At 39.2% G+C, this 11,476-nt stretch overlaps 1 protein-coding gene across 4 annotated transcripts in view; it reads right to left on the reverse strand.

Moving 5' to 3' along the window:
• Window positions 1-2,027, reverse strand: part of Steep1 (STING1 ER exit protein 1) — an 81,708-nt gene extending 79,681 nt beyond the window's left edge. For all 4 annotated transcript variants that reach the window (XR_011705734.1, XR_011705733.1, XM_071606821.1 and 1 more), the window contains exon 1: window positions 1,870-2,027. Coding sequence is in view for 2 of the 4 variants with exons in the window: in XM_071606821.1 (XP_071462922.1) it covers window positions 1,870-1,993 (124 nt within the window). In the remaining 2 variants the exon portion in view is untranslated. The remainder of the gene's footprint in view (window positions 1-1,869) is intronic.
• Between the last annotated feature and the right edge of the window lie 9,449 nt (window positions 2,028-11,476).

Below are 11,476 nucleotides of genomic sequence, written 5' to 3' on the forward strand. Positions count from 1 at the left end.
TCAATCCCCAGTACCCTTCCAAAAAAAAAAAAAAACCTTCCCAACACCGCAACTCAAGTTCCTATGTGTATTTCTGTGATTACAGTACACTTGGTTTGTGCTACAATTTATTAGAGTTAGAAGAGTCAACCAAGTATCCAAGCCTATGAGGAAGGCAATAGGAAAAGTGGGTAACTGTTAAGGACAAAGTTATATATATGCAAATGACCCATCCAAGTTGGAGGAGGTTAATCTGAAAACAAATATGAAATAAAACAGGTACAGTTATAAAGCAGATAGAAATGAATATAATGCAAATCTAAAGGTCCACAGAGGAAGTCAAGCATCAAAGTGATTTGAGATTAATGGAGGAAGTGAAGAGAATTAGAGAACAGTAGGTAGTTTACACATTAGCTTGTTCACTCCTCTCAGTGAATGAATTGCAGTATCACCATTGCAACAGGGAACACTATAATCAGGGCAATTGGAGAGCAGCGGGCAGGAGATCATGAATTCAATTCTAAACATGATATATTTGAGAGGTCCATTAGACATCTGAGTGGAGATATTGAATAGGTAAGTGGAGCTTAAGGAGAGGTTCAGGTTAAAGATGAACATCTGGGAAGTATCAGCAAATAGGTGGTATTGAAAGCTGGGGTCTGGTTGAGATCACTGAGGGAGTGAGTACAGACTGAATATCCAAACAATACCGAGCTCTAACTCCTTGAAATCTCTAGAAATCTGAGAGAAAAAGGAGCTAGACACTGAGAAGGGACAACATTTGAGGTAGGAGAAAAATCAGGAGTGTGTCGAGTCTTGGAAGTAAATAAAGAATATGTCACAAGAAAAATGGCATGATCATATGTTTCAGATGCCACTGACAGGGTGATTAATTAACACGAAGATAATTAGCCACCAGACTGGTATCACAGTGTTTAGTCAGTAAGCTTAACAAACACGGTTTTGAAGGTGAGGGGTGGGAAGGAAAGTCTAACGGAAGTGGGTCGAGACAACAATATAGAAAACTTTTTTTTTTTTTTGTAGTTGTCAATAGACCTTTATTTTATTTATTTATTGATATGTGGTGCAGAGAATCGAACCCAGTGCCTCACACATGCTGGGCAAGCACTCTACCACGGAGCCACAACCCCAGTCCTTAGGCAAGTCTTTTGATACAAAAGCAGCATAGGGGTGGGGTTATAGGTGGAGGGAAATGTAGAATCAAGGAGGGCTTTATTTTTATTTATTCTAAGACGACAGCATCTTTGTATCCAGCAGAAAATCACAAAGTATTTGGAGTGAACTGAGGGGGGAGATTGTGTGTGTGTGTGTGTGTGTGTGTGTGTGTGTGTGTTTTAACAAGGAGTTTAGAGGGAGGTCTGTAGACATTGTCACAAGGTTAAGCAGAAAATGAAACAAACAAAAAAAACGTCAAGAGTGGAGAAAGAATGTGTAGGGAGGATTCTGACAGTAAGGGAAAAGCCACTAAACTTCAGTGAGAGGTGGCGCCCAGATGACAGCCGGAGGAAATTCACCCTCAAGGACCCACAGACTAATCCGGGTGCGAGCGCCCGCCTGTAATCCAGCGACTGGGGAGGTAGAGGCAGGAGGGTTGCAAATTCCAAGCCAGACTGGGCAACTTGGCGAGATCCTATCTCAAAATAAAATGGACTGAAAAAAAAATAAAATAAAATGAACTGGACTGGAGATACAGTTCAGTGATAAAGCGCCGGTGGGTTCAATCCCCAGTACCCACTGGCTCCCCTCAAAAAGAACCTGCAGTGAGGCATTGGGTTCGACCCTCAGCAACACATAAATATAAAGATATTTTTAAAAAAAGAACCCACAGACTCGCTCCTTGAAGACGCCTTCTAGTTCGCCACTACTCACCCAGAACCAGGACCATCTGGCCGCACAAACAATAGTAGACGTGGAGAGGCTTCTCGCCGTCGTCATATTCCTCGCGGTCCCGGGTGTCGGAGCAGACAACCGACCGGGACACTACTTTAGGCATAGTTCCCAGAGGCGGCTAGATACCTCAAAGACAACGAAGAAAGTAGCGCAGAAATGACGTCACAAGCGCGCCGCACCTTTTCTCTCCAAGCAACGTTGAGTCACGTGTCAGTAGTAGCCTCAAGAACTTCCGGGCGGTCCCATCAGGCTAAGATTCGCGGGGGCTCACTCTCAGACTCCCAGAACTTCCTTCACCTCCGCTAAGTTAGCTGGGACTGCTTTAGTTGTGACATCTTCAGTATTATTTAAATCATTTATTTAAATTTCTATATGCTCATGGATATTTAAATTATACATGTACATATATATATATAAAAAACCTGATATAAAAAGGACTGTACATTACACATTATATATGCATAATACAGATTTTTAGGTGTGTCTTTATGATTTTTTTCTTTAATGGCACTGTTCAGGATGAGTACCTAATGAAGCATATTTTCATTATTAGATATGATTCATATAAAATTCATTCTTGGGGGCTGGGGTTGTGGCTCAGTGGTAGAGTGCTCGCCTAACACATGCGAGGCCCTGGGTTCGATCCTCAGCACCCACATAAAAATAAAATAAAGATTAAAAAAAATTCATTCTTTATATTCACAAAGTTGTTCAACCATCATTACCTAATTAATTCCAGAACATTTTCATCATCTCAAACTATATTATTAATATCTATTAATAGTCACTGCCTGCCTCCTTCCCAGTCCCTGGCAAACACTAGTCTACTATCCTATGGATTTGCCTATTCTAGTATTTTATATAAATTGAATTATATAGCATGTGATCATTTGTCTGGCTTCTTTCGCTTAGCATGTTTTCAAGGTTAATCCATATTGTATGACTTCATGTCTTTTCATGGTTCAATAGTATTTCATGACATGGATATACCATATTTTGTTTATACATTCATCAGTTAATGAATATTTACCTTGTTTACATTTTTGGCTGTTATAGATAATGCTGCTATGAATATTCATATATAAATTTTTGCAAGGACTACTGTTTTCCATTCTTTTAGGTGTGTACATAAGAGTCAAATTACTGGCTCAGAGAGTAAGTGTGCATGTAAATTTTGGGGGGGAGAGGAGGTAACGGGACTAAACCCAGTGGCACTTAAACACTGAGCCATTCTGTCTCCCTAAGTTGCTTAGGGCCTCGCTAATTTTCTGAGGCTGGCTTTGAACCTGCAATCCTCCTGTCTCAGCCTCCCAAGCCACAGGGATTACATGCATGTGCCACAGTGCCTGGCTACATGTAAATTTTTGAGAAACTACTAGAGGGTTTTTAAAAGCAGTTGCACAGTTTTACTTCCCTACCAGCAAGGTATGACAGTTCTAATTTCTCCATATCTTTGCCAATAATTTTTACCATCTTTGTTATTATAGCTATCTTAATATTTCTTTTTTAAATATTTTTTAGTTATTGAGAGACCTTTTCATTTATTTATATGTGGTACTGAGAATCGAACCCACTGCCTCACACATGCCAGGCAAGTGTGCTGCTGCTGAGCCACAGCCACAGCCCACTATCTTGGTATTAATTTGCAGCTTTGATTTTCACTTTCCTGATGGCTAATGATGTTGAGCATCTTTTCATGGGCTTATTGAGCATCTATATATCATCTTTGGGAGAATATCCATTCAAATCCTTGACACATTTTAATTGGGTTGTCAGTTTATTGTTGAGCTGTAGGAGTTATTTATATATTGTGTATACTAGACCCTAAGCATGTAAATTATTTGAAAGTAGAGGAATCTTAACAGTCCTATTTGGCCCCAGGTAAAAGGGAACATCATCCACCCTTTCTTCTCCAACCCAGAAACTCTTCCCTGAATTCCTTTTGTGGATAACAGGAACCTGGGGGATATTCCAGTATAAGTAAATTCAGACAATCTATGTTGGATAACTTCAATAATCCAAGTGATGGCACCAGAATAGTGGATTTTTAAGACAGATATTACTAAAGACAGCAGGAGTTTGTGGCTAGAAAGACAGAAGATGTAAACCAATGGAAATTTAAAACTCTTGAATGAACATAAGAGAAACCCATTTAAGCCTTAGAGAAGAATCACAGTGTTTTCTACTTGGGTTTTAGTCCAGGTTCATCCCTATGATTATATTATTGAATATTATTGATCTTCTACTATGTATCAGGTACTGTGCTTTACACTGGTTGGAAGTGATAAATAACACATAATCTTACCTATGGCTTAGTCTAGTGCAGGGTGGGCAAACTTTTCCTGTAAAGGGACTACCCCTTGGTATGAGAGCCAAGAAACAAAATAATTTCCACAAGTGTTTTATTGACAGAATTAAAAATACAATGTTAGCGCTTGTTAACAATTTAATTAACAATGTTAATAATTTTTTTGTAATAAAGATCTACTAGTGAGAAGAGGGGAATAATATTTCACTTACTGTTCAAAGTGAGTGTTCTCAATCATTAAATCCTTCTGATGACAGAAGCCCAGTCTGGAGTGATGCAGTCACCAGCCAAGGACATAATAGATTATGATAGTAGAAGTTGGCAGAGGCAAAAAATAGATTTTCCTCTGGAGTCAGTTGCAAATATTAATCTGTTAAAGCTTATTTGTAACAACATTTCTGTATTTCATCTTTGAATTTTTTTCACACAAATAAATACTGCCCTATACTGATATCAGTTCCCAAGTCTATGATTTCGAGCATATTCATCTCATAGAAGGCATTTATAGAATTCTATTAGAGTATTCTCTTGACCAAAATTGCCTTTTACTATGTCCTTGCATTGAAGATTAATCACTTCCAATTGAAGTTTAGGTAAAAGATCTTCAGTTGAAGTTAAATTGATTTTGAAATACAGAATTTCCTTTGCACTTGCATCAAGTCTGAAAAACACTGTTGGAACTTTAATTTGAGCTCAGGAAATATACTTACTGTAAATTTCTGTAGGAATAAAAAATCTTGATTGTTGTTTTTTAACTTTTGACAGCACAAGAATCAATAAAAGCAAATGATGATTCTTGTGATTCAATGTTAGTTGTCATTGAATAACTACTGCAATATAAGTGTCACATATAAGCACTGTTTTGCCTTATAATTTTAGGTTAAATCCATTAAGAAACATCATTAAGTCTATAGCAAAAGCTAATTTCAAAAAACTGTTCAATAATAGTTGTCAGGGGGTGGTTTTTCTCATCCTGAAATGTTTTTTACATATTTTTTAGTTGTAGATGGACACAATATCTTTATTTTATTTATTTACTTTTTATGTGGTGCTGAGGATAGAACCCTGTGCCTCATACTTGCTAGGCAAGCATTTTACCACTGAGCCACACAGCCCCAGCTCCTCATCCTGAAAATGTTTAATCTGAGGTCTTAGTTCCTATAAATCTCAATAGAATTTTACCACTATTAAGCTATTGAAATGCTATGGGGAGGGCAATTCAGAAATATTCAACATCTACCCAGGCACGGGCATGCATTCCAGCAATTTGGGAGGTTGAGGCAGGAGGACTGCAAGTTCAAAGCTAGCCTCAGCAATTTAGCAAGGCCCTAAGCAACTTAACAAGACCCTGTCTCAAAATAAAAAATAAAAAGGGCTGGAGGTGTCGCTCAGTGTTTAAGTGGTTAGGTTCAATCCCCAGTACCAAGAAAAAGAGGGTAGGGGGAGAGAAATATTCAAGCTTTCAAGTTCTAGTTGTGGGTAAATTAAGAATCAGGAGATAGGGAAAATATCCCAGATTAAGTGGGTAGACCTGATGCAGCAACACTGATCCTTGCAAGAGGGATGAAGTTAGTCAGGGTTCACAGAAAAAGCCATGTGATGACAGAAGCCCAGTCTGGAGTGATACAGTCACAAGCCAAGGACATAATAGATTATGATAGTAGAAGCTGGCAGAGGCAACAAATAGATTTTCCTCTGGAGTATCTAGAAGCAACCAGGCCAGTCAATGAGTTTGGTTTTAGACTTCTGATGTCCAAAACTCCAAGAGAATAAATTTGTGTTCTCTCAAGCCACTAAATTTGTGATAATTTGTTATAGCACTGTAACAAATATAAAACTATATCTACAAAAGCTACAGTGTTGTGCATTGGAATTCAATTCAAACCAACCAACCAATCCAACTTTTTACTATGGTCTGCAAGCTAAGAAATGGTTGAAACAAATCAAATGAAGAATAGTATTTAATAAAATTTCATGATACATGAAAATTACATAAAATATCAATGTACATTAAGAAAGTTTCACTGGGATGCAGCCATGCTTGTTCATTGATATTCTGTCTGTGGCTGCTTTTGTGCTATAATAGCAGAGCTGAGTAGTTTTGACCATGTGTTGCCCAATGCACTACAAACTGCAGTGATGCAGTAAAACTCGAGGGCATTTTGAGTGTCACAGTTATTGTCATATCACTGCATTTTTTAAAGTTACAAGTGCATACATATCCCATTAACACAAGAAGATTAAGCTGGATGCAGTGGCGCACACCTCTAATACCAGCAATTTGGAAGGCTAAGGCAGAAGGATCTCAAGTTCGAGACCATCCTCAGCAATGTAACAAGACCCTGTCTCAAACTAAAAAGGGATGGAGATGTAGCTCAGTGGTAAAGTGCATCATGTTCAATCACCAGTGCTGCAAAAAAAAAAAAATAGATAGATAGATAGATAGATAAAAACACAAGGAGATAAAAGTGGACTTTGAATGCCATATATTAGTTGTGGATGAAATTTTATTTTTTATTTTTATGTGGTGCTGAGAATTGAGCCCAGTGCCTCACACATGCTAGGCAAGCACTTTACCACTGAGCCACAACCCCAGCCCTTGAATGTCACATTTTTGAGGTACACTGGGATGTGGAATAATTGGTTATGGAATTAGATGTTAAAGCATTGTGTTCGATACACAATGACACTGTAGCATTGCTAAACATATCACAATGTGCATTGATATTACCGGACTACACACTTGTCACAATATTCCAAATTCATAGCAGAGCAATGGTTAGAAAAACTACAAATTAAGGAAGAGGAAAAAAGAAAAAAAAGACTAAAAGAATCAGAAATTTAAAAACAGTATCTTATAACAGACTATAATAGTTGTAGTTCCCTGGTCTGTGGCTGGTTTGATTGAATTCCAATGCACAACACTGTAGCTTTTGTAGATATAGTTTTATATTTGTTACAGTGCTACAACAAATTATCACAAATTTAGTGGCTTGAGAGAACACAAATTTATTCTCTTGGAGTTTTGGACATCAGAAGTCTAAAACCAAACTCATTGACTGGCCTGGTTGCTTCTAGATACTCCAGAGGAAAATCTATTTGTTGCCTCTGCCAGCTTCTACTATCATAATCTATTATGTCCTTGGCTTGTGACTGCATCACTCCAGACTGGGCTTCTGTCATCACATGGCTTTTTCTGTGAACCCTGACTAACTTCATCCCTCTTGCAAGGATCAGTGTTGCTGCATCAGGCCCACCCGCTTAATCTGGGATATTTTCCCTATCTCCTGATTCTTAATTTACCCACATCTGAAAAGTCCCTTTTGCCACATAAGGTAACATATTCACAGGTTCCAGAGATTGATTAGGATATGGAGATGGGGGATCATCTCATTCAGCCTGCCACACCATATTTTTGTGCTCTTGATTCAGCAATTCAGCAGCTACATTCAAGGCCCTAATTTGCCCATTTCTCTAAATTCTGATAATCCTAGAGGCAGTAGATGGAAAACAAACTACTACTTGCCAAGAGGCACACTGTAATAAGTGTTGCTTCTTATAAGTGGTTCTCTGGACTTATCTTGTAATATTGGAGTCAAGAAAGAACTTTTGATTTTATTTTCTTTTGTTTCATTGCTTCATTCTTTCTTTTTCTTGGTACTGGGAGTTGAAATTAGGGGTGCTTTCTACTGAGCTACATCCTCAGTCCTTTTTTAAATTTTTTATTTTGAAACAGTGCCTTGCTAAATTGCTGAGGCTGGCCTTGAACTTTTGATCATCCTGCCTCAGCCTCCTGAGTTGCTGGGATTACAGGGAATGTGCCACCATATCAGGCTCTATTGTTTCTTAGTTGCTATTTAGACTAAATATTATCATTAGAAGTGGAAGTCTGCTAGGCACAGTGGTACACACCAGTAATCTCAGTGATTCAGGAGGCTAAGGCAGGAAGATAGCAAATTTGAAGCCAGCCTCAGTAATTTAGCAAGGCTCTAAGCAACTTAGTGAGACCCTGTCTCAAAATTTAAAAATAAAAAGGGCTGGGGATGTGGCTCCATGGTTAAGTTCAAAGCCAGCCTCAGGAATTTAACAAGGCCCTAAGCAACTCAGGGAGATCCTATCTCAAAAGAAAAAAATAAAGCCGGGCATGGTGGTGCACGCCTGTAATATCAGCTACTCGGGAGGCTGAGGCAGGAGGATTGCAAGTTCAGACCAGCCTCAGCAAAAAGCAAGGCACGAAGCAACTCAGTGAGACCCTGTTTCTAAATAAAAATACAAAAAAATAGGGCTGGGGATGTGGCTCAGTGGTAGAGTGCCCCTGAGTTCAATCCCCAGTACCAAAAAAAAAAAAAAAAAAAGAAAGAAAAAGAAAGGGCTGGGGATGTGGCTTAGTGATTAAGTGCCCCTGGGTTCAATCCCTGGTACAAAAAAAAGGAAGTGGCAGTCATAGGAAAATAAAAGTCTATTGCCTTCACTAAATACTAGAAATATAAACCTTAAAATATAGCCTTATAATTCAATAAGTGATAGTTATTCCATATCTTCCCTAATCCAAAATTCTGACTTCAGGAAAGTCAGAATCCATTCTGCATGATGAAATCTTCATGAATGAAACTTCACAATTTCCTTAGTCATATAATATATTCCCACAATTCACAGTTCTCCCTTTTAGGAAAAATTTCAAATCTGGAATCTCTTATCTTCCCAAGGGTTGAAAGACCTGTGAAAACCCACAGATTAATTACCAATACACCTTTTCTTTAAATTAAAAGGGCTTCTCATTTCTTGGCCCAGTCTCTTGAGTGGAGGCGGGGGTGAGGCTTGGCTGTAAAGAGGGTATTTCTTCAAGATGTCAAGGTGAGAGGGGGTGGAAGGAATGCTTGGCCAACGGTGCTATAGTTAGTATGTTCTAGCCTGATAATCGTCTGTGCTGGGAAACAATCTTCTGTGTTACTGCTTGCTATGACAACCCTGCTTCTTCTGATGAGGAATGTGGGGGCACAGTGTTCCTGTGATGTAATTCCATTCTACAGTCAGAAAAAGCTATTCCCAGGGAGATGCCATGGGGGCTTCCAAACTGCTTTGGTTCATGCTCTTGAGTTGTCATGATTATACAGTCCAAGGAAGGAAGAGAAAGGGGGTTTCCAAAAAAAGGAGAAGCCCACAACAAATTCAAATACTTTTTTTCCCCCACAGTGCTTGGAATCTCACCCAGGGCCTCACGCATGCTAGGCAAGCACTTTACCACTGAGCTACATCCTCAGCCCCCAAAATACATTCATGTCTTGCAATGAATCTCAAACATTTATATTTAGTATCAGAGCTTCCCAGTCCCTTTCATACTCTTCAGGACAGTGTGTGCTGCTTCTCAATAGGATTTATTCAATATATTTCTCTCATGCTCAACTCTTAGAAGTACTGCCCATCAAACCTAAACTACTGAGCTGGGGCTGTAGCTCAATGGTAGAGCACTTGCCTAGCACATGTGAGGCACTGGGCTGCCAATCTCTCAGCAACAGAGAATTTCTCTTCCATCAAATCCTTCTCATACTTTGAATCTTTCTTCAGGGAGAACCCAGTCCACTTTGAGGACTTACCTGATTAGACCAGGCTCACCATGGATAATCTCCCTATCTTAAAATCATCTAATTTGGGACCTCAACACCACACAAAAATAAATAAAATAAAGGTATTTTTAAAATTCTAAATTCCACTTTAAAAATACTAAATTACCTATCCATGCATTTGAAGGTATTTAGTCAACTTCCATCACTGTCATTTTTCCAGGCTGAAGAACCTCTCCATTAGCCATGCTAATTTGCTTGCTTTGAACTCAAGATCCCCCTGTCTGAGCCTCCTGAGCTGCTGGGATTACAGGCGTGTGCCACCACACCCAGCTTTTGCAGATTTTATTTACTTATTTGTTTGTTTTGCAGTGCTGCGATAGAACCCAGGACCTTGCCAGTGCTGGCAAGTGCTTTACCACTTAGCTATTTAGAAGATTTAATTAAGGTCCCAAATTAGATGACTTTAAGATAGGGAGATTATCCAGGGTGGGCCTGGCCTAATCAGGTAAGCCCTCAAAGTGGACTGGGTTCTCCCTGGAGAAAGATTCAAAGTGTGAGAAGGATTTGATGGAAGAGAAATTCTCTGTTGCTGAGAGATTGGCATAGCTCTAACAATTTCACTTCCTTGCTCAACCATCTTGCAAGTAGTAGATCATGTGGTAAGGATTGCAAGTAGCCTCTAGGAGTTGAGAGTGGTCCCCATTTGTGAGCTGGTAAGGAAATAGGGACCTTAGTCCTATAACTGCAAGAAACTGGAGTTGACCTACAATTTGTGGTAATCTGTGATAGAAAACAAATTCCTTTGCTTTTGCACATCTTGCTTTTGTTGATTTCATATGTGTGTGTTTAGTAGACTGCAAATTCCTACATTCAAGGAAAAGGATTTTTAAATTTATTTTGGCATCCACTTCCCACCACAGCTATATGATGCTATTAGAGAGACTTGCCTTAACTGATAAGTTGGAGTTAATGGGAGATACAAATCCTTGACCATGAAGATACCTGGTGTTAAGCAGCAGCTACAATCATTACCACTGTCAAGTGGCTCCTTACTCCCATGTTAAAATCCAATTCCTGCATGTCTGATTCCTCCTGGACATCTTCATGTAGATGTCTCATCTGTCCCATGAACTCCATAAATCCTACTCAAAATTCCCTCTTCCAAACTTGACCCCTCCCCCTCTATATGCTAATCCTGATAATGGAACCTTGGAATTCCCACTTATCTTGGGACTTAGCATATTGTTGATTTCTGCTACTCTCTTAGCCTCCGCAGTCAATCTGTTGCCAAGTTCTCTCCATTCATCCCATCCACTCCTTTATTGGCATTGCCTGGTTCAGTATCTCTCACCTAAAATGCTGCGAGAGTAGGCTAGCTGCTCTCCTGGGGCCAATCTCTGATTAGCACAGCTCTAATGATGTCATTTTCCTGTTCAACCACCTTCTAAGGAATCCATTAGCTTGAAATTCAAAACTGTCCATGACTTAAGCCTACCTTTCTCATATTTTCTATAATTCTTAAATGAGCATTTTTCCCACCTTCTAAATTATTTTGAATTGACCTTTAAAAACTCTTCTTTAAAAATGTTATTGCTTTTGCAGGTCCACGTACTAACTGTGACTCCTCCCTGAAACCTGCAGCTTTTCCACGCACATCTTACTGTTATTTTCACTCCAGATCCACTATCCTTCCAATTCTCTGCAGTCGGATACC

The sequence above is a fragment of the Marmota flaviventris genome, chromosome X, assembly GCF_047511675.1.
Source record: "Marmota flaviventris isolate mMarFla1 chromosome X, mMarFla1.hap1, whole genome shotgun sequence".
In the NCBI taxonomy this organism is placed as follows: Eukaryota; Metazoa; Chordata; class Mammalia; order Rodentia; family Sciuridae; genus Marmota; species Marmota flaviventris.